This window comes from Piliocolobus tephrosceles, chromosome 14, assembly GCF_002776525.5.
Source record: "Piliocolobus tephrosceles isolate RC106 chromosome 14, ASM277652v3, whole genome shotgun sequence".
Lineage (NCBI taxonomy): Eukaryota > Metazoa > Chordata > Mammalia > Primates > Cercopithecidae > Piliocolobus > Piliocolobus tephrosceles.
Window position 1 is genome coordinate 13,063,352 of NC_045447.1, and position 23,206 is coordinate 13,086,557.

Sequence of the window (23,206 nt, forward strand, 5' to 3'; positions counted from 1 at the left end):
CAAAATTTAGTGAGAGCATACCAGTTGCCTTTACTGCTTGCAGAAGATATAAAGATGAGTAAGAAACTTTCCTGACCTTCACAGAGCTTCCAAATTAGGATAGAGCAACCACTAACCAATTCTAGTGCAAGGCTGAATATAATCCAGTCTGATACTAGAAGAAAAATAGTCACCGCTCTTTTGAAGCATATGTATTCTTTACCTAAATTTTGATGTGAATGGCAAAAACTGAAATTCAGAGAGATAAAGTCACTTGCCCAAGATCATACAGCAAATTAGAGGCAGAGCTAGGAGTTGCAGCCACAACTATCAGGCTCCAGGGTCCAGTATAAGCCAACTTTTATGGAATTCACTGCCAGTAAGGGCCATCAGAAAAGATTTCATGGGATAGATAGAGTTTGAGCTAGCCTGGAGAGGGGTGGGGGGATTTCAACAGGTCTGGGTAAGGATGGGAGGGCTGTTCTAGGGCAAGGGCAGCACGTGAGCAAAGGCCCAGAATTTAAAACCCTGAAGCACTGTGCAGTCTGAGGGGTTTGAGAGGGCTGAGAGAAGGCATATGTGAGAAGTGAGAAGAATATTAGTATGTTTCAGGCACATTGTGGGCTGCTGTGATTGCCTGGCTAAAAAAACGTGTTCTTCATTCAGGAGGCCGTGGAGCCAGGGAAGATTTTTGAGTACCAGGCTTCTTATCTGTCTCCAGTATCACATATCAGAGTGCTCAGCATGCACAAGGTACTCTCTGAGCTTTTGGTGAATGAATCAATGATCCAACCTTTAGAAAAATGGATCAGAAAGTCTGTGACCGCTGGACTGCAGAGGGGGAGCCTGGTGACCAGGAGTCCAGTGATGAGGCTGTCACACCCAAGCACCAGCAGGTGCCCCCTGAGCCATTGGAGGCTGTAGGGCGCAGGGCGAGAGGCAGTAAAGAAGACGGTTTGGGAATCTTGGAAAGGACAGAGATTCTTCAAGGAATGTGGATTACTTTTGTGATTAGGAAAATCACATTTGGAAAAAAACAAGAAGCATGATGCGGCTAACACCACCCATGCTTTTGTGGTTTTGACTCACTCTTGTGGACTGAGCTCCCTGCTGAGAGCAAGCAGGAATTTTTCTATCCTTGTATCCCTGCTGCCCAGCCAAGGACCTGCCATAGTGTTTGTGGAATTAATTGTTGAGTGATTAATATGTTACCATTCTCTGTTTACTGGAATGGCATTATTAAGTCATCACTCAGCCTTTTCTTCTCCAAATTAAATAACCCATATTATTTTAATTTATCCCAAAGCATTTTAAGCAGACACCATTTGCCAAGCCTCATGTATCTTTATGTGTTAAACTGCCTTTTCCTCCCCAGGTTCAAGGGCAGACGGGGTTTTTGAGGAGGATTCACAAATTGACATAGCCACAGTACAGGATATGCTTAGCAGCCACCATTACAAGTCATTCAAAGTCAGCATGATCCACAGACTGCGATTCACAACCGACGTACAGCTAGGTAAGTGCGTGAGCAGATGATGAGCTGGCTCGTCATGTCAGCAGTCAATGTAGAAATGGGGAAAGAAACGACATACAACTTTTATGTGACCTGAATGACTAAAGGTAATTTGTTTTCTGAGAAAATGTTTAAACAATGAAATTTGAAGTGCATCCTTTTTCCCACTTGAGTGCTCTGTCTTGTCTTCTTTTTTATGAAGCAGAAGATTAGAAGTAGAACTAACTTGAGACTCTCTTCAAACTGATTGACTTCAGTGAAGTTCCATAATTCTTTTCATTCTGTAATTCTCTTGCCTGCTGTCCTTAGAACTGCTTTGTGACGGTGCCACCTGCCTGTTCTTACTCAGCTAACTCATTGCTTATTCATTCACGCCTTTATTCAGGAAGCTTTTTAATGATCTCAGAAGGTATATTTGGATCTTCATCATAGAATTTGGAACTTTCAACTAATATTTGGGATTAATTTGTTCTAATTATGTGCTAAATTTCTGTTTTGACTTAAACTGAACAGGAGTAGGAAAAGTGTCATAGTAAGCAACAGACTATTAATACATCATCATCATCATCATCATCATTATCATCATCATCATCATGGCTGCCTTTTATAGGTATCTGCTATGTATTAGTCACTGTGTTAAGTGCTTTACATGTACTACTTAACTACCTAAAAGGTGGGGTATTCTTACTGTCCCCTTCTAACAGGGGGTGTAAATGAGGTACAGAGCAGTCAAGTCTCATGCCCAACTCACACAGTGGGTAGGTGGTGGTGCCAGGAGCAAACCCTGGTCCAACCAACTCAGGTGCACCTGCTCCCTAATAACGGGTCTCCCATATAATGGCCAAGGGAGAGGAAGAATGGGTAGTCATGCCAGGCTCACCCAGTCAGGGAGCTGAGCTGCACCCTGTCTCTGCCACACCACCCCTTCCTACGTCTCCTTTTAACTCCAAGGTTCATTTATTTCATGTTTCTCACAAATGCTTTGTATGTTTGTCATAATAAAATATTGTCCAGTGTTGGCATTAGTTTGAACCTGGATAACTCATGAGAGGCCTCAAAAATCTCCTCACATGTTCCTGCCCAATTTAGTGATTAAGAGATGGGCAAGAGAATCACAAATGGTTTAAATTTGTTAAATGCTCTATCAATAGACAGCCATGTAACCTTAAATAAGTATCTTAATCTTTCTGAGCCTCAATTCTATCCTGCTTGAATGGGAATATCAGTAGTACCAATGACTCAGGGTTGCTATAGGGAACAAGTGAAATCCGACATGTAAAGCACTGAGTACGGGGCCTGCAGTTGTAAACTTCCCTATGTGAGAGCTGTTAGTTGGGAGGCAGTAGAGTGCAGCGCTCAGAGGGCGCACGCAGGAGTTGGAGGCCCAGGTACAAACTTTGCTCGTTTATTAGCTGTAGCACCACTGGCAAATGGAGCAGAGCCCCAGTTTCCTTATCTGTAAAAATAAAGATAATTTTTTAACTATGAGGATGAAATGCCGCAGCACGTGCAGAGAACTTAGAAAGGCGCCTGGCCTCTAGCACGTGCCTAGTGAGCATTAGCTGCTAAGATGATGGTGGTCCTAGCAGGCTGATCAGATCAGTAACTTCGAACCAAAACAGACACCACCTTTTTTTCCCCTCTGCATTAAGCCCTCAACTAATGTCCTCAATAGATTCTTGGAAACTGTAACTTTAAGTGAAATGACATTTAACAAAACTGATCTTTTTCCCTTATCAACATTATAACAAAACGACATTTAATAAAATGATGTACATCATTTCACTTAAAGTTGAAGTTTCCAAGAACCTATGAATGACAGTAAGTGAGGACTTACTGTAGCTCTTCTTCCTCACAAAAACCTTAAATATTTAAAGTGGTAAAATTGCTTATTTAGTGTTGATTCTTAAATCATAAAGTCATTCCGTGTTCCTCCTGGGGATATTTTTCCTACTGTATTTCAGAAATAAACATAAGACTGATCAAAAAGAAGCCAGTTTTCAAAAATAAATAAAAGGGTACATACTATATGATTCCATTTATATGACATTCACAAATACAAGGAAATAATCTTATGTAGGAAGTAATGATACTGGTTATTCCAGGGGTAAGATGGTAGTAGTGGCTGGAGAGGGGTTTCTGGGAAGCTGGAAAGGGTCTGCTTCCTGATCTGGGTGCTGATTATGTGGGTCTGTAGACTTTGTGGAAAAGTCATGGTATATATACTCATGATTTGTGCACTTTTTCTGTATGTACACTTTCTTTCTTCGTTCTTTTTTTTTTCTTTTTTTTGACAGCGTTTTGCTTTTGTTGCCCAGGCTGGAGTGCAGTGACATGATCTTGGCTCACTGCAGCCCCTGCCTCCTGGGTTCAAGCGATTCTCCTGCATCAGCCTCCCTAGTAGCTGGGATTACAGGCGCCCACCACCATGCCCAGCTAATTTTTTTGTATTTTTAGTAGGAACGGTGTTTCACCATGTTGGCCAGGCTGGTCTCGAACTCCTGACCTCATATGATCCACCACGCCTGGCCACACTTTCAGTTTGTGAAAGTAAGAATGCCACTCAAACATCCAGTTTGTGTTTAGCTGCAGTACTTGCCCAATAGCAAAGGGCCTACTTTTTCTGAATGGGCCTACTTTTAAGAAGCCAATAAGTAGGCTGGGTGCCGTGGCTCACATCTGTAATCCCAGCACTTTGGGTGACAAAGGTGCGCTGATCACTTGAGCTCAAGAGTTCAGGACCAGCCTGGGCAACATGGTGAGCCACCGTCTCTACAAAAAATACAAAAATAGCCAGGTGTGGTGGTGCCTGTCTGTAGGCCCAGCTACTCAGGAGGCTAAGGTGGGAGGATCGCTTGAGCCTAGGAGATCAAGGCTGCAGTGAGCTGTCATCACGCCATTACACTCCAGCCTGGGCAACAGTGTTAGACTCTGTCTCAAAGGAAAAAATGAAGTCCAATAAGTATCCCAACTGTGGTCAAGGCAGAGGGCCAAAGCAAGGTCCCAGGTGAGCAGCATGAACAGATCCATCCCTGCTCATTCCCCATTGTGAACAGCGCCGTCTTGGAATCATAACGAAGATCATGAGCTTCTTTCCCCACTTTTTTCCAAAGGCAAAAAAGACAAACTTTAATACATTACAGCCTGACTTGTAAATTATTTCAAAGGAAAAAGTCCACAAAAGGCTCTGTGGGAGGAGCCCAAGCTCTGCAGTCAGTCAGCACTGAGTTCGAATCCCAGCCTTGCCACTTACCTGCAGTGTCACATGGACGAAGTCTTTTCCCTTTTCAATCTTAGTTTTTGCCGTGTGTGAAATGGGGATAATAATGTTTACCTTTTAACATTCTATGAAAGTGTCTGGCCCATAGAAGCATATTCTAAGTGGTAGCTTATCATAGTGTTTTATCATTGTTATTATTATTTGTTTTGCCTATTGCCCTCTCTCCAGGTCCACCATCTTGAAAGTATTAAACCAGATCACTTAGATTATGGGGTGGCTCTCCTGGCAAAGTTCCACTTGTGACCACAATGGAGACTTGTCAGGTAGACGTGAATGATGACAGTCATGCAAGTATCTCCCTGGTTGTTGGAAACGAGGCGACTGGAGGCTGGGGCATCGCTTCTGAATGCTTCCAGTGGCACACATGGCGCCCTCTGGTGTAGAGTCTTATCTCAGAGGGGCTTCTAAAAGAGATGATGTCAAAACATTTGTTTCTGTCTTCAAAGTTCAGTCTTTATCATTATAACCAGAAATTTCATTAATTAGTCCTAAGGAATCTTGTGACAATCAGACAAACTGCCCATGAGTATTATATCCTGCACTGAATAAATAAACCCATTTTCCCATCCTATGTAGATTACATAGGTATGTAATTGAAGACCCTCTCTCTCTCCTTACAAAGCAGGTGTCGCTGTCACGTTCTAACAGCAACAAAAACCCACACCTAGCAATCCAGGAATTCTTTTTTCCTGATAACATTCTACTGCCAAGAGTAGGGAGGCAAAGAGCACACCCTGTATGAGTATTCAAGTGAGCAGCTAGATTCTGAGATGGGTAAATAATTTATTTTATTTCACCCGACTAGCCAGGTTCTTCAGGTCCTTCCTGACACTGATGGATGGTCACCTCCACCTGTCCAACCTGTGTCAATCAGAAGAGAGATTTCACTTGGTCCCTGTGGCAACATCTTTTAAGTGGAAAGTGAGTGTGTGTGGCATTTGCCCAGCCTTCCTGCTGATTCCGCAGAGAACCACTCGTCCACGCTGAATTAGCGGTAGTAAGAGCCACAGCTGAGGATCAGAATCCCCGGGCTCTGCAGTGCCACCACAGTTGCTTGTCTTCTCATGGGGTGGTAGTGGTCACTGTTCCATTTGTTTCTGAGAAAGTCAGACCCAAACTTAAATCAATTTTCCACCAGACTTTTTTTTTTTTTTTTGAGGTGGAGTTTCGCTCTTGTTGCCTAGGCTGAAGTGCAATGGTGCAGTCTCGGCTCACTGCAACCTCTGCCTCCCGGTTTCAAGCAATTCTTCTGCCTCAGCCTCCCAAGTAGCTGGGATTATAGGCATGCACCACCACACTCAGCTAATTTTTGTGTTTTTAGTAGAGACAGGGTTTCACTATGTTGATCAGGCTGGTCTCGAACTCTTGACCTCAGGTGATCCACCCACCACGGCCTCCCAAAGTGCTGGGATTACAGGCGTGAGCCACCGTGCCTGGCCTCCACCAGGCTTTTCTATGACCGAAAAACTCCTTTAATGAAACATATGACATAGCTCTCATCTTTTAAAATAACTGTAATAAGAAACAGAATTTTTACAAAGCAGTTATTATCAAGTGCTTACTGTGTACCACGCACTTTGCTAATCGTTCTCTTTGCATGCACTGGCACCTGAAATCAAAGCACTATTATTAGATAGTACTGATTTTATCACCATTTTTTATGTGATGAAACTGGGGCGTAGGAAAAATCTAGTAAATAATCAAGCTGGATTAAGAATCCGAGACTGTCTGAGGCTGAGTCCTGAGCCTAACTACTATGACTTGGGTGCAAATCATTGTGCTAATTCTCCGTGGAACTATGACAACTTACAGTACAGCAAGAGCTTTCTCCGTGATAACCTCATTTAATCCACACAGCACATTGATATTGTTGTTCCCACTTCATGACTGAGAAAACTGAGGCTTGGAGGAGTTTGGAAGAACGTGGTTTATGTAAACCACTGTGTAGAGAGGTACATAGCTATTACTTAGTGCTAACTCTCCCACACCTCAGGCATCAGATATACGGAGAGTTCCAGAAGAACTGAGGCAGAAACCCAGTCCCATATGCCAGACCCAGTCGCATACCACAGGTGCCAGTCCACAGGTATCACTAATAATTCACCCCCCAGACCAGGCAGGATGGCTCACATCTGTAATCCCAGCACTTTGGGAGGCCAAGGTGGGAGGATTGCTAGAGGCCAGGAATTCAAGACCAGTCTGGACAAAATGACAAAACCCTGTCTCTACAAAACATTTAAAAACTTTAGCTGGGTGTGGTGACGCATATCTGTGGTCTTAGCTACTTAGGAGGCTGAGGCAGGAGGATCCCTTGAACCCAGGAGTTCAAAGCTGCATTGAGCTAGGATCGTGCCATTGTACTCCAGCCTGAGTAGCAAAGCAAGACCCTGTCTCAAATATATATATAAAGAAAAAATAACTCAACTGCACAAAGGAAGTGATTACTTCTAGTTGGCCAGTTCCTAAACTTGTACATATTCTTGCTCTTCTCCCACCCCTAGTATCTGGAGATGGATGTCCATGTACTGTGATACCCTCCTCCTCTTTCCTTTAGATGTTGTTCATCAGCCACCTCCGAATCCGTTCCAACACAGTCCTATAAGCAGCCCCTACCAGTCAATTGAAGGTAGTTCTTAAATTGAAATCTCTTTGCCATTCCTGCTCTGCCAGCCCAGAATCTTACCAAACAAAGTCATCATTCCAAACCATTCCTGTATTTCTCTAAAACATTGTTGGAATATTTCATCTTGTCTACTTTCCCTCTGTCAGTCCTAAAAAGTACAGATGTCCTTCAAGTGTAGACCTTACTTGAGATTCTACCAAGTTGAGGTTATTTCCATTAACTTGATCTCCCATATACCTGATCCTGTGTGCCTGACCACTTGAGGGAGGTTACACACTGAGATATGTGCTACCCAAATGGGCCAAGGCTGGTAGGGGGAAGTAAATTCGGGGAACATTGAAACAGAATGGGTCAAGCGGTGAATGCAGCCACAATCTAGGAAACCCATAGTATATTATCAATAAGTATTTGTTGGCTGGCTGGCAGAAGCTAAATTACAATGCACCAGCCAAGGGAATGCACAGAAACAAATGCAAGAACCATGGCAAAGAGGACCAAGACATCCCCACAGTGAACACCTCTTATATGCAGAGCACCTCAGAGCAGTGGGTCTGACCCTGAACATATATCAGAGTCACCCCGTCCCTGGCCTCATCCCAGGTCTGCTGGCTCAATATCTCCCCTAGATTGTGGTGTTTGGGGGACACAAACTCACAGTATTGGAAGTACTTTCTTACCCCTTATCTCTCTGTCCAAGCTTGTTCTTACTGACTGGGCAGGTCAACCTGGTTTTTCTGATGCAGTCTCATGCTGAGAAGTGATTTGATATTTGCACTGCTTGGATTCACTTGGTTCGTTTGCCTCATTTATCAGTGTAGACCCTTCCCATGTCACCGAAGGGATTTGTTACTGAACACGTAAGATACCATGAATTCCATCTTATCAGCATCGCATCTATAACCTAATAAAATAATTCTGTGTAGGGTATACAGAGTCTGTATAGGATTTATAGATAAATGATAGAAAATGACTTTTACGAAAAGGTTCCATGGTTACTTCCATTATCTTTTCATAAAACTATCCATTATGTATAATCAGAAGACTTGTGATTATGGTAGTTATCAAAATATCAAGTACAATACCACATGTCCTAGAGAAGGCAAAAAGGTTTCATCTCATAAACTGGCTCCAGTCAAGTTTATAACGGCTGCCCAGAGCATTATGCTGAGGCAGCATCTCCAGCTATGTCTGAGGGCAACATAAAGAAACTCTGTGATTGATTAAAAATGTCTGCCCTGGGCCTGAGCATGATGAGAGGCAGCATATTTGCCATTTCTTGTCTTCCCTGCCTTATCTTTCCTACCGCAGTTATTATTTAACTCACTAGTCAATAACCACAGGCCGGCACTCAAAGGAAGACTTTATTACAGTGTTATTTTTGAGTATACAACATGCAAACTTAAGAAACACAGTAATAGCACAAGAGTGAGTGAAAGCAGCAGCAGTGACCTGGACTGCCTCACTCCTCAGGCTCACTCTCAGGCTAAACATGGTTCTGGGTGGCTGCATGAATAAGATATTTTTCCTTGTTAGTTTCCAGTGAGGTACCTGTGGAGTACAGTTCAAGTAATCACATAATCTGAATGTGCATGTTCTTAGGGAGTGGATTGATCTTCCACGTTTCCATTTCACTTCCCCGTTGAACGCTAAGGAGGTGCCCCCCTCCATTCCAAGACATGATCAGAAGGAGGCGTGCGTCACATTTAACTCAGAAATCCCTGGGTCCATTGAGTAACTTGAAGATGGCAATTCTGATATTAAATGGTTGTTCCATCCCTACTGTGACAGCATTTCCTGAACCAAACTTTGGAATTGACTTATACTAATGAAGTGATGAGGCAGAGGATGCATGCTATCAAGACTGCCTCCAGGAAGCTCCGTTACCACTTTTGCACTAAATGTAGTGATTGGCTTAGGGAAAAATCACCTAACTGGGAATATTGGAAACACTGGGGGCTTTTTCTGAGGCATATCTTCCTCTATCTCCCTGCTCCCAGAGCCACCCTTTTGAGAATTCCTGTGGAGTAGTCCAGGGTTATTAATGACAATGTGTCAGGCTCCTCAGATGGCTGAGAAAGAATTGAGAATTAGAAGAAGTTGAGAAGCACTGGCGTGATGGAATTAATGGGAGTCAGATTCATGAGAATCCATCCAGAGTTCTGTGCTCCTTTGATCACTTCCTCATCTTTGGCACCTGAGCTCCAACAGCGCAGCAGGGCCTGAACATGGGGACGATCAGGTTTTCCCCACTCTACAAGTGATACTGTAAATTCTCTTAGGGCCTGCTGCTTCGTAGCCGACTTCATAGGCTCACCTGAGGTATCCATTTACTGACAGAGTATCTAGTGTGGTGATCTAACTGTCCTAGTGCAGAATCTTTGTAAATGCCTTCTCTGCAGAGAGAACTTAGCACTCATCCAAGGTCAGGTCTTTCTGGGATTAAACAGTACCAGATCTCATTCATAAGCTCTGCCCTGGTGCTGTGTCCTGTGCTGCCTGCTGCTTTGCATTCGTTCATGTCCAGGCCACTCCTTGGTTTGCATGCCAAGCCTAGCAGTCTAGTCAGGTATGCTTGGACTTGTCACTGAGTCTCTTACTGACCACATATTGGAATTGGCAGCTTTTAGCTGTGGTTCTAAACCGTTTCAGAATGGTTAGTCCTTTGAATGAAACCAGTGATCCTGGGGCCTAGAACTCCCACTTGATCTCAAGAAAGTAAAGCTCTACTGGGTTTCATTTTAGTTGTGACCTGAAATATGGTTTTGTCATCTATTTTGGGTGCCTTAAATTGCTGGAGAGAGTGCTTTTTTATTGTAATGCATTTGATCGGTGTGTGAATACGCAGTACTCCTGCATGGCAGGTGAGCAGGTGAGCTGGTCTGTTTAAGCCCTGGCCTGGTAGTATGGGGAGATGAATTATGGTTATAGCTCTGTCATTAATGGGTGACATCAGACAAGTCATGTCCCAGCACTGAGCCTCAATTTCTTCATATGGAGAATGAAAACCCCAGACTAGGTGATCTCTAAGGTCTCATTAAGCCCAAACAGCCTGTGTGTCTGATCTTGTGTGTAAATTCAGACAAGTTTCAAAGACTTCCCTGACTGCTCTGTGGATGCTATCGATTGGCTGTGTGTATTCAGCAAAATCCACTCTGGCGAAGAGTTGTTCAGTGTCACTCCCTAGGGGCTTTTCCAGGCTTTCATGGGCTCTAGGTAACCTGAAGACAAGAGGAGTGAAGAATTGTATAAAAAGCTGCTCCAGGATTTAACAGCAGTGGGACGTTTGTAGCCTTAGATTCAAAGCTGTAGGAAATTAATGAATGAACCACAGCTTATGATGTCTGAGCAAATAAACAATAACAGGAAATACACTAAGACATGGAATGCTAAATGCCCTAATGTTTGCCGAAGTGGTGTTTTAGCTTTTTTAAGGTGGTATTTTAAGAGTACCATAGGGGAGGTTGTACCTCCCAAGAGTCAAGCAGTCTCCTCTGGGACAATAGGAAACAGCTGGCAAGTCAGAACTCACCAGACAGCTAGACCTGGACTTGAACCACCAAGCTCTCCAGTTTACTAATTTGATGCACCATAGGCTAGTATACCATTTCATCTTTCTGAGGTTCATCTTTAATAAAAATCTGAGTGATAATGGAGCTCTTACGTGCCAATGTGTGCTAAGTTTTTATGTACTTATGCCATTCCATCTCATGACACCCAGGGAGTTGGTACTGTTGTTACCCCCATTTTACAAAGGAGGATTCTCAGGCTCTCCAAGGGAGCAGTGACTTTGCCCAGGATAACACCAGTGGGGATGTGCCAGCATAATCAGGGCCTCCAAATTGGTGGCCTGGAGAGCCGGTAGGATGAGGATTCCCTAGCACAAAAGTTTCCACAACTCCAGGTCTGAGAACATTCTTCCTGATTCGAATTGAACTCTTGGAGGTTGTGGGGAAGAGAAATGCCCAATGACACTTGGTGGTGGGAGGTTACTGGGGGGATTTGTGGGGATGAAGGCATTGGGCTCCCCAGCTGGATCCTGGTGCTCCCAAGGCTGGAATGCAGAGAAGGTCCCAGGGAAGATTCTTCTCGCCTCCAATCCTAGGGCCAGGCAGGTCCTTTATTCACCTCCCTCTTGTGGCTCCCTGAGCTCCCCAGACTCGACCCTCATCACTGAGTCTGTGTCACATCCTTAACCCAGTGCCTGACTTCTGATAATAATCGTTAGAAGGAGTAATATTCGTCGCTAGCTGTGTAACAGGCATAATGCCAAGTCCTTGTCATGCCTTATTTCACCTAATCCTCACAACAAGCACATGAGGTATCTATTATTATCATCTCCATTTTGTAGAAATTTTTCCAAAGTCACGTAGTTAGGAAGTAGGAAAGCTGACATTTGAACAGAGGACTTTCTGACTCCAGGGTTCCTATCCCTAAGCCCCCTCTAGTGCTGCCTTCAAATGTAAGATAGGATAATAGTGCCTTGCTGATTAGAGGTATTCTAAGCTCTCAATAAGCCGCTGTGCACAAAAGGACCTAGTGTGGGGGCTACCCAGAGTGGGCGCTCAGTCTGTGTTAGAAAAAGATGCTATGCAATGCTAATCTCCTTTTATGGAAATCTTGGTTAGTTAAAGCAGACAAGGGTCTCCTTATGATAACTCTAAAGGCTTGCACAAATAGTTTCCCCAGAGAGCTGTATACACATTAGAGTTGCGTTTTTGTTTATTTTGAGCTGTCTTGTTAAGGAAGGATTTATATGCTGGCGTTGATGTAGGACAGCAATCAGGCAATGTTTTCTGCCTTTGACAGTTGGTGTGATAGTTTGCTTCCAGTGAAGTTTGACTCACTGTATCTGGAAGCTGTCAGAAGTGGGAGCATGAAAAGGTCATGACGGATGGCTGTGGATAAGTGGTTAGGGGAGAGAGCTGGTAAGGGAGACAAACTGCCTCCCTTGTTTCCAGGAGAAGGGGCTGACCCTGGCTGCTCCCAGCCAGCCCCCGTGTTCTCTTTTTCCCCACCTGCCAGAACTGGAAAGAAGCCTGCTGGGCTCCACTTTTGAGAGGGTCACCAGGTTCGGTGTAGTGTAGCTCATGAGCCCTTCCCAGCAGCACAGCCCCTGGCATACCACTAAACTGCTAGAAGTTCTGCTAGAGAAATTCTGCTAAAAAAAAAAAAAAAAAAAAAGCTGTGCTAAAGAACTGCTAGAAGGAAGCATTCTTTCATTAAGGATCACTTCACCATTTCAAGACTTCAGCATACTTATCCTTCCTCACATTTTAACAGTCAAGAAAGGATACTGAATTCTGAAGTGGAAATCAAAAAGTGTCAGTTTTTAAAGTGATGTTTGTTTTTATTTTTGGTGAAATGTTTATTTTGGAAAAAATACAGAAAAGGAAAGGATATCATTCTACTAACCAGAGTTGACCACTGGTACCAGTTTTTGGAGCACATCCTTTTGATATCTTTTTTTATAAATGTTTTTCCTGTCCTTTTCACTTACTATTGTGTTATAAGGATTTTTTGAGTCAAGACTTTTCATGGTTATGTTGTATTTCATCATTGTTGGATCAATTATTCCTCTGTTATTGGCCACTTAAGTTGGAGAAATGTGAATGTAACAAAAGCTAGTTTCTCTTATTTCCTTGGAAATAGATTTATAATTTGAATTACTTAAAACAGTGCATACTTGACACTAAGGAGTGCCTCTGCCATTCCTTAAATGACTATGCAAAAACTTTAGCTGAGGATATCAAAACTATGCTCGGTGGTCAGAATGAATATTGATTGGATTTCATGCTCCAATTTGCCATGTATGGACAAAAACTAGATGTGTGCATTTATTGGCATTTGTGAACATTTATTTGTTCCTTGGTGAAAATTGAGAGGAGATGGGGGACTGCTTGGGCAGAGCTCCTTATTACTAATACATCTTCTGACTCACAGCTGAGGCTGTGCAGAGCAGCATTTAAGAACCAGGACTTGAGACCCAGGTAGCTCTGGATTTGAACAGTGGCTGTTCCACGTAGATGCTCCCTGACCTAGGCAAGCACCTTCCCCTCTCCTGGGATATGTTATGTGAAACATTTGGCACAGTTCTTGCAGAATAGTGTAGTGGCTGAGGGGCACATTCTGGAACCAGACTTCCTGAGTTCAAATTGCAGCTTTGCCACTTACCAGCTGGGTGATCTTGGGCAAGTTACTTAACCTCCCTGTGTTTCTGTTTCCTTGTCAGTAGAGTAGGATGAACATAGTAGCCAACTTCATGAGGTTATTAAGAGATTTGAGTCCGTGCACACAGTGGATTTCTAACCATGCTGGCACATTGTTGATGGCAGTTAATGTTAGCTGTTATGTTAGTACTGGAGGTGCTCAGTGAATGGTGTCTATAACTAGCATCATGCCTGTTGGGCCTAAGGAGGAAATTGTACTGAATGATCCCTGGTGCCCGAGCCAGCTAAAGCAGAAACAGCAGTGAGCCCACCAGGGTTGCACCTTTGCTCTTTACCTAGGCCTTTGCCTTAATGAGTCTGAGCCACAGGGACCGTGCGTGCAGCAGCCTTCTCCCGGTGCTCTGCTGTCACAGGGAGACAGTGCTGCTTCTGCCTATAGCCCACTCACTCCCCTTAGCATAGAGAAGTGGCAGTGACAAGTGGGGTACTACCCAACCTCCACACTTGTGACCCCAGTAGCCTGGCTTCCACAACCTCTTCCCCCACCCCTCATCACCGCGGCGATGCCCCAGGAACCTCTCTGACTCCCTTCTCCCTCACACAGTGCTCGCAGTCATTTGCCTACTCCTAGTGCTTTTGTCTTTAATATGCTCATCCCCACTGCACCCCAGCCACAAATGTCCCTGCCCCTGGCCTGGGCTGTGTCACCTGCCTCTTCACTGATCTCCCCTCCACCAAGCTAACTCCTCCTTGTAACCAAGAAGACTACCAAAGGCTCTGAAGCTAAGGACAGAGAGGCCTCTGTTTGCCTCCAGGCTGGATTCTAGGCCTCCTCTCTCTCTTCTGCAGTAGGTGTGTTCTCTTCCTGGGGGTGCTCAGGAAGAGGGCTCCTCCCGTGGACTGCCTCAGGCTGAGGGCTGCCATGTGGTAGCAGGAGCAGATAGGGTGCTGCAGCGCTGCCTGCGCTGCCTTAAGAAGCTGAGACTTACACAGGTATTAAGAGGGTAAGATTATTTAATGTACAAAAGGATTTTTCCCATCAGGAAAGATTCCCCTACAGGTTCCTTTAAATAGTGACTCCTCTAGGCAGGCGAGTGTTTTACAGATCATTAACTACTTGACTGAAAGCCTACAGGGCAGAGAAACTTAAAACTAAGTGTTGGGAGCCCCTGCCAATTACAGATCAATCTAAAATGAAGATAAAGTAGCTCTGGAACTAGAAGTCAGTGGGAAAATGTGATTCGATTCAGAAAAAAATGTGATTCACATGCAACTTTTTTGGAACACACCAATTGTTTAAATGATATTCCACCTGTCTGCCCATCTTGAACCTATTGCTTTCATCTCCCACATCTTCATCCCCAAGCCCTGGTCTTGGGGTTCCCCTCTGTGAACAGTAACTGCACAATAACCGCAGGAAAGGGCGGCGTTGGGAAAGTGTTCTGTGGCTGTGCAGAGCTTAGGCAATTGATGCAGAGATACTGCTGGTAATGGATGAACTATACGGTAACAATTTGCAGATAAAAATAATAGAAGTTAAAGTGTACTTTACATGATAAAAGAAAGATGAAAGAGGACGAGAGTCTGTTACATCTGAGATGGTTACAAAAGTCCTGCTTTGTGAAGTAGGCTCTGTTGAAAAGATTGATGCAATGGGGAGTGACCTTGGCTTGGAGCAGGAGCTGGTGATGTATGTATGAGCATCCCTCTGCTAAATGGACCCAGATTTGTAGCACTAATATACATGGGAGCCCAGAACCAAACTCAGTACAGCAATAAATCAACAGCCACTTTGGGTGTCATTTCTGGTTTATATTCCACTATTGTTCTATCACTTTAATTCATGTCACTATCATCTTTTCATCTGGAACAGTTTTATATAATTTTCCAGTGGAGTTACCTGACAAATCCTATCAAATTAACAAGGTACATTAACAGTATTGACTGACTACGGCTTCAAGAATTGCAGGACCATAGAACAAAATTTTAAAACCATGTCTCTGGTGATGATTTTTTTTCCCCATTCTTTCTGAGAAAAGGATGTGGAGCATAGTTTATTTTCACATAAGAGATATGCACATTTATTCTGCTCTGCTCATTTTGACTTTTATAGATGTCAAAATAAGAAGTAGAAGGGGAATACACACACACACAACCGACAACCATGGCTTCGATACTTCTTTCAGGGAACTATAGAAATGTCCAGATCTTTAACAATTAATGACCAAATTGGAGGCAAGAGTGTAACTGGGTAGTCGTAATCTATTTTAACTGAAATGTAATAAAATTGGTCTCTTGATACATTCTCACCCTCCTGAAATTATCTAGACCTGAGCGTCCAGAGTCAGCTGGACTTACGACATTATGCCTAATTGAAATATGGTGTTCCTGAAATAGGTCTAACGACAAATTCCAGCGTTCGATTAGTAAAAAATACCAATTGTTCATCTTTACCAAGGACCACACATACTGTCCAGGGTACAGCAGCCATCTCTGCATTGTCTCCCCTGGAGACAGCGGAGGAGCCTCGACTGTAGTCTCTCTGCACACAGTCTTCTGCCTTTGTCTAGCTGGTATTTGGGATTTATTTATTCATAAAATAAAATATAAATGAATGAAGAGTGTAGCAGACCTGATCACTAGGATTTTGTTTGTATTTGTTTTTTCAATTTTAAATTTGCTGTCAGACTGTAGTTGGGGTGTATGTGTGTGTGTTTATTTTGGGGGGAGGTTAATTGAACTGTTTCTTTTATCTGCTGCTGCTTTTGGCTTACTAAGTTTTCTCACATTTTGTTCAAAAATTTGAGTGTGATTCGTAGGATGAAATATGTTAACTATGTCTTTTCCGTTTTACTATGTACATTTGGTTATTTTAATTATTTCTTATATCTTCATTTTGCTTTTTTTCACTTTGACCCTGACCTTTAAACTATGGCCTAAAAATTAATTACTTTTAAGGTTCCATATGGGGCCCACTGTAGAAGGCATGTTAAAGGTTTTTGTCTCACTTCATGAACAGATTCCTTAATTTTCAGCGAAAGATGAAGAAGAGCACATCTAGCCTAGATGGTGTGTGCCAGGCTGAGCGTGTACTCCTCTGTAGTACCAGAAAAGCAGTTCCTGTGCATTTCCACACTTACTCCAGGGCCCCTCCCGTACCTGGCATTTCCTTTGTTCTGCAAACACCTTTATTCCCAGTCACTGTACAACGTGTTGTCTTCTAAGCTCTAAAAATGAAATCTGAAGTGCCAGTATTGAGCTTTCTGGATTCCTGTTATAAAGTCTTTGTTGCGTAAAGCTCACACCCAATGCTGAGTGTCTCCCTCAGCAGGGGGCAGTGACCTCTGCAGCCTGAAGCCAGGCTCCAAGACTTGAACTTGAAAGGTTTTATGTAAGGGACCTTTTAATCCTCTCGTGACTTCCCTTAAATATAGGTTGGGTAATTAATTTAGTGTCACAGAAAGGAAGAGTTATTTTATTCCCCTATTCGTAGTGTATAAGGTTGTTTCAGATCAGAAGCTGTTCATTGGTAGCTTAGGTATTTAAACATGGGGATGTTACAGATTTATCTGTCCACCCCAGATCTTCTTAAATGAGAACAACAACTCAGAGCATCAATCAAAACTGTTTTTTAAATAAACCTGATAGTTATTTCTTTACAATATAGAGATAATGTGTGGCTATAAATAGCCTCTCTGTGTTGGATCCATGTTATATCTAAGAAGGCTTGTTTCTTAATACCTGCTCATATCGTTTGGGGAGGCTCCCCCACCCTCAACTCACCCACCCAGGAAGCCAGACTGTGCAACTTGTGTGTGCCATTTGGAGTGTCCATATGTTTGTCTCAGGAAGCCTGTGGCATTCCCCAAAGCCCTAAGAAAAAGCTCATATTCATGCAATTTCGGATTTATAAAACAGGTCAAATGATTGCCCTGCAGTCGCTTACACCTTCTACTTCTGTGGTTTCTTTTTTGTCCTCCCCTTGGCTTACAGGTATCTCTGGAGACAAAGTAGAGATAGACCCTGTTACGAATCAGAAAGCCAGCACTAAGTTTTGGATTAAGCAGAAACCCATCTCAATCGATTCTGATCTGCTCTGTGCCTGTGACCTTGCTGAAGAAAAAAGCCCCAGTGAGTAGTCCCTTTTATTTATGTCTCCTTTCTCTCTTTCCCTCTCTTCCCTTCTGTGTGCTGGGTGCCAGGAGGATATATTGCCACCGTGTCCTTTTTTCCTTGGGTCTGTTTTAATTCATTACCAGAAATTTCTTTTAATCAAACGGGATTGTATTATGGTGCCCAGAGCCTGACACGTGCCCCCATCCTGTTCGGTCTTCATGGCAGCAGAGAACCTCGCAGCCCACCTCCTGACCTCAGCAGCCCAGCCCTGGGAGCTGGGGGCACAGGGCCAGATTTCTGCTGGGAATTTGCACTCTCCAGAGCCCTCACTTTACTTTGTGCTCCCTTCCCTTTACCATTAGGGGGACTTGACCAGTCAGACCTGGATCTGCCTTCCTTCCCTGTGAGAATGAGGGAAGCTGAGGATTTCCCAAGGCGGCAAACGCCTAGATTTAGATATATCCATCATGCCGGAAGTGTCCGCACCCCCCAGATTATTGGCAGCTGCATGACCTACTAGCTCATAATTAAACTCTTGCCTGGTCCTACAGAAGAGATCACTGCTGGCCTGGCATTCCTCCGCTTAAATTATCAAAGTAGATACAGTCCAGTTATGTATTTTGGCATATTATACTTTTGCAGTTAAGTAATTGGGTATAGCATTTAGATTAATCACTTAATCATTTTTAAGACTCCAGTCCTGTCAAGGGGCAGAAAGGGCACATAGATCACACGGAAATTCCTCTGTGAAAGAAAAAAATTTTAAACTATGTAAGGGTTCGTTAGTTACCTATAAGATGATGGTTCTAGGCCGGGCGCGGTGGCTCAAGCCTGTAATCCCAGCACTTTGGGAGGCCGAGACGGGCGGATCACGAGGTCAGGAGATCGAGACCATCCTAGCTAACACGGTGAGACTCCGTCTCTACTAAAAAATACAAAAGACTAGCTGGGCGAGGTGGCGGGCGCCTGTAGTCCCAGCTACTCGGGAGGCTGAGGCAGGAGAATGGTGTGAACCCGGGAGGCAGAGCTTGCAGTGAGCTGAGATCCGGCCACTGTACTCCAGCCTGGGCGACAGAGCGAGACTTGTCTCAAAAAAAAAAAAGATAATGGTTCTAAAAGTCTGGTACAGACAAGCATTATCTGCAAAGCCTGTTTAAAATGCAGTTAGTTACCTAGGGCTCACCCTAGTAGACTGCGATTCAGTAACTTGGAGTACAGACTGAGCATCTAATTTGTATTAATTTCCTGTGTCCAACATTCACTAAATTTGAGAACAGATGTTATAAGGAATTATTTGCTCAAAAAGAACAATGAGAAATGTAAAGGCCAGCAAGTGTTTATAATACGATTCAAGTTTTTGAGATAACACTGACTAAGCAGGAGCCTAAAGGGGGCTGATAGACTGGGCACATGCCACATTGCTTCATTTATGGGTGGGTGTTTAATTTTTTGTCCAACTCTGCTGGACTACGTGTTCAACTCATTCGCCTATAGCTTGGCAAAAAGAGAGAACATAGAGGGACACAGGGGAAGGAGGAAGGCCATTCCACTCCCTTCCTGCCATTCCTGTCATCCCAGTGAGGCCTCCAACCCTGCAAGAGGCTGTGAGAAAAGTGCCTGCTGCTGGGGGGCCTTGCCTCAAGGTTGCTGGATTCCCTCTGCCTTTGGATAAACAACTTCTTCCTAATCCTGCTCACTTCAGTTTGTCGGCCAATAAAGATGTCATTGTTCTAGCATCTTTCTCTCCAAGAACTGAGGATGCTTTGAAAAGTAACATTTTATAAATTCTCCATGTCTCTGAGAAATGAAAGGTAATCACTTCTGTGTTGCATAAAGGGATAAGCTAGAGTGGAAAGGTTAGGGAAAGAACTAGATGCAGGATTCAGGTTTTTTCTTAACAAAGAGGCCCACTGCATCAGTAAGACACTGCCTAAGTCCCTGTCCCCTATGGCAGTGCTTTTTAAACCGTGTTCCTCAGAACTCTAGCATCTCAGAGGGACCTCAAGGGTACGGAGGGAGGTTGGGGAGGACTGGGCATAAGGCCTCCCCTTGAACCAAAGGAACTCTACTTAGTTGTAGACACAAAGTCTTGCTATGTTGCCCAGGCTGTTCTTGAGCTCCTGGCCTCAGGCCATCCTCCTACCTCAGTTTCCCAAAGTCCTGGGATTACAGACGTGAGCCACCACTCTCAGCCAGAAAAAAAATTTGAAATAGGCTTACAGAATAAAATGCAGACTGTTCCGCATAGCCTTTGCAGACACTGACAAGCAGCTGACCACGCTAGCCTGATAGCACATAGTTTCCCATCTCACCTTGGGCTGTGGTCACTGTAACCACTTGCACACGATGCATTCTGTGCTGTTCCTACTGCCTGGAATATGCCTTTCGAATGTGACCCCTCTCTAACTTACAAACATTTCCACCTCCCCGTACTCAGCCTGCTCATTTTTCAAGACCCAGTTCCAGTGTCAGGCTCTCTCTGTTCACTTTGCCCCCAGGAGTTTGCACATGCCTCTAGGAATACCCCTTTGTTCTGCATTTATCTATTGAAGGCTCACCCGACCCTCCCACCTCCATCTCCGTACGAAACTGACTCAAGAACTGGCTTCTGTGTCCTCACTCCCTAGCACAGAACCTGCAGAGTTGTCCTCACTGAATGTTTGTTAACTGAAAACTGAACTTAATGAAGCCAGAATTTAGAATCCAAAAGTTATTCCACATAATTTATGTTGTAAAGTGCCCAAACAAAGATGTTTTAAATGAATCGGCTTGATGCTATGTGTTTTATGATTTCCAGTATCTTCATCAAATTAATTCAGTGACTCAATCTAACAAGTTCATCCTCAGACCATAGAATTAATCTGTGGGGTGTCTTCTGTTTCTTTATTATTTAAAGGATTAATGGTAACCCTTTTTATCTTTTGTGTCTGTTGAACCTTAGAAAAAAGTTATTTTAACATCACTAAAGAAATGAAAGTCACTATATTTCATAAGTTTAGCGTGTGATTTTTATCAGCATAGTGATGTATGTTTGTAGCTGAGTTTACATCAAAAATTATTCCTGGGGCCTTCTTGAATGAATTATGGCAAAGAGAGAGAGTCTAGAAGTAGATAAGGTTTTTGATTTCTGCAATATATTTCCTTTTTCATGTTTTTATCTCTGGTAACACAAGTGTCTTGCCGAACACTGGAACGTGTGACCAACTGGAATAATTTAGTTGTGAAAACAGAGCAGATGTGTTATTAAACAGCTTTCTTTACAAAAAGACAGTAAGTGTAGGGAGGATAATGAAGTTGTCCGCAGTCTTACTTGAGACATGTTTGTCAGAATTTTGAACAGAAAAGAAATGGTTTTTAAAACCTTTGGCTGTGGCCAGTGTGCAGTGTTTATTGAGAAAGCCGCTGTCAAACCATTAATTTGGCCGTCATAAAGCATAGAACTCAAGTTTAATTGATGCCATATCCAAAAAGTGTGTGAATAGCTGACTTGGCAAAGAGACTGAGCATTTGAGGGGCTGCAGGGAAATACACAATTACACATATTGCGGGACCGGAGAGACCCAGGCTCAGAAGCAGAGCTTCGTAAACAACAGTTCTGTGGCTCTCTTTCCATTCCCCTCGACTTCTGCCTCTTAGGCTAGGGTCTCAGAGGGAAGATTTATTGCTCTGTCCCTGTGAGTGTTTAAGGACTTGAACTTAATGACTAAATAGATACATGCCTAAAAAGTTGTACATGTAAATTTGGATTCTTAAAAGAGTTATTTGAGAAAATCTGTGTATCACAAGCCTTGAGAAATTAAGAATAAATCCTGCCTTTCTAGATTTAAGGAGAAAAAAATCATGCTGCCATTATTCAAATTAGTGATTCCCTCTGTCAGATTTTGATATTTTGAAAGATGTCATAAGCCCCTAAAAGGTGAATTGATTTTAATGTATTATAACTGGTCAAGGATGTACACAACACATACAAGAGGAGAGTGTTTCCACATCAGAAACTACCATGTTTAAATTTTCTTAGGGAAATAATTTTCCATCCTTATATACATCTAGATACAGGCTTTTTTTTTTTTTTTTTTTAAATGAGACAGGGTCTCACTATGTTGCCCAGGCTGGACTCAAACTCCTGGGCTCAAGCGATCCTCCTGCCTCAACCCACCGAGTAGCTGGGAATACAGGCATGCTCCACCATGTCTGGTTCTAGACACAGGCTTCAAATGCTCTGTTCAAGCACTAGCTTCACATGCCTACCCTGAAACAAAAGCAAGGGACCTTTCTGTGAAGCCGGTACCCATCAGAGACACTCAGGCTGTATTTCAGAACCAGACTCAGCCATGCCAGATCTGGTTTCATCATAAGAAGGTTGTGCAGGTTTAGAGTCTTTAAAGGAAGCAGCCTATCATTAAGAAATCAGATTTAAACCTTAATAAAGTAGCTGTCATCTTTATAGCTGAAAAGAGCGCTGTATCTCAATTAAGTATAGATCATATAAAATCTTAAGGAAGCAACATAATAGAGGTAACCTGATTACATTCTCTTGGAATAGTATAATTCAAAGGAAATCTGATTCTCTTCATGCTGGTTATGTTAGGGGATTTCTTGTTTTGTTTTGTTTTGCTTTTTGTCCAAAACACCATTTGGATGCAAAATAGGAACTCTTTGGGGTTAAGAGTTAACCACAACTGCAGGAGACTGGTAAACCCTAGTGACTGGAACCTGCTGGATATTTGAGATGAGATTCAGTTAAGGCTATGAGTTAAATGAGCTGGGCTTATTTGTGACCTACCACTTAAATGAATCTTTCTTTTCATAAGTACTTGACAAGATCTGTAAAGTAGTGTATTTAATTTACTAATTAAATTAAAGCTACTGAATAATGATTTGTCCACATTGATTTAGCTTAAATAGAAAAGATCAGCATTGTTGTGATCTTCAGCAACCTTAATGGCCAAGCCAGTTAGACACAAAGGCCTCTTGTGTTTTATAGGTCAGAAGGACATAGGTAAGCCCAGGCTATAATTGAATTGCCTGCACTGCACCCTGCAGTCGCAGATTTCCTTTGCCTTCCCGTTCCATTGTTGCACTGGGGCTTAAGAGAATGTTAACGCGGTAATAGGCACAGGGCCTTCCCCATTATACGTCTTGCTATCGAGCGGTTCTGCATGACTAGTTAAAGAAGATGGCAAGAAGATTAATGAAAGCAAGGCTAATACAGAAGGGGGTACTTTTGCAAGACTTCTACCGAGGAGATATTAGAGCTGAACCAGAGCTTGGCTTTTTCTTTATCCTGTGACCTTTGAACCTGCCTTACTGTTGAGAGCTGCCAGGGAAGTCGACATTTTGATTGATGTTGGTACACGAGTCAGTCTTTCCCGTTGAATTCCACATCTGCACGAAAATAGCTTTTCCAGCAGAATTCATACTGGCTAGAAGTGATAGCCAAATTGATGGCTGAAATGCTTTTATGTAGTTTTCATTTAAACTAAGGGTATTTGATGGTTTAATTCAGTATCCAGTTTTCCTAGATTACA

At 43.1% G+C, this 23,206-nt stretch overlaps 1 protein-coding gene across 1 annotated transcript in view; it reads left to right on the forward strand.

Moving 5' to 3' along the window:
• Positions 1-23,206, forward strand: part of MAPKAP1 (MAPK associated protein 1) — a 278,059-nt gene that overhangs the window by 229,558 nt on the left and 25,295 nt on the right. Inside the window, 2 exon segments of the mRNA XM_023217139.2 lie at positions 1,355-1,495; positions 17,556-17,693. Coding sequence (XP_023072907.1) covers positions 1,355-1,495; positions 17,556-17,693 — 279 coding nt within the window.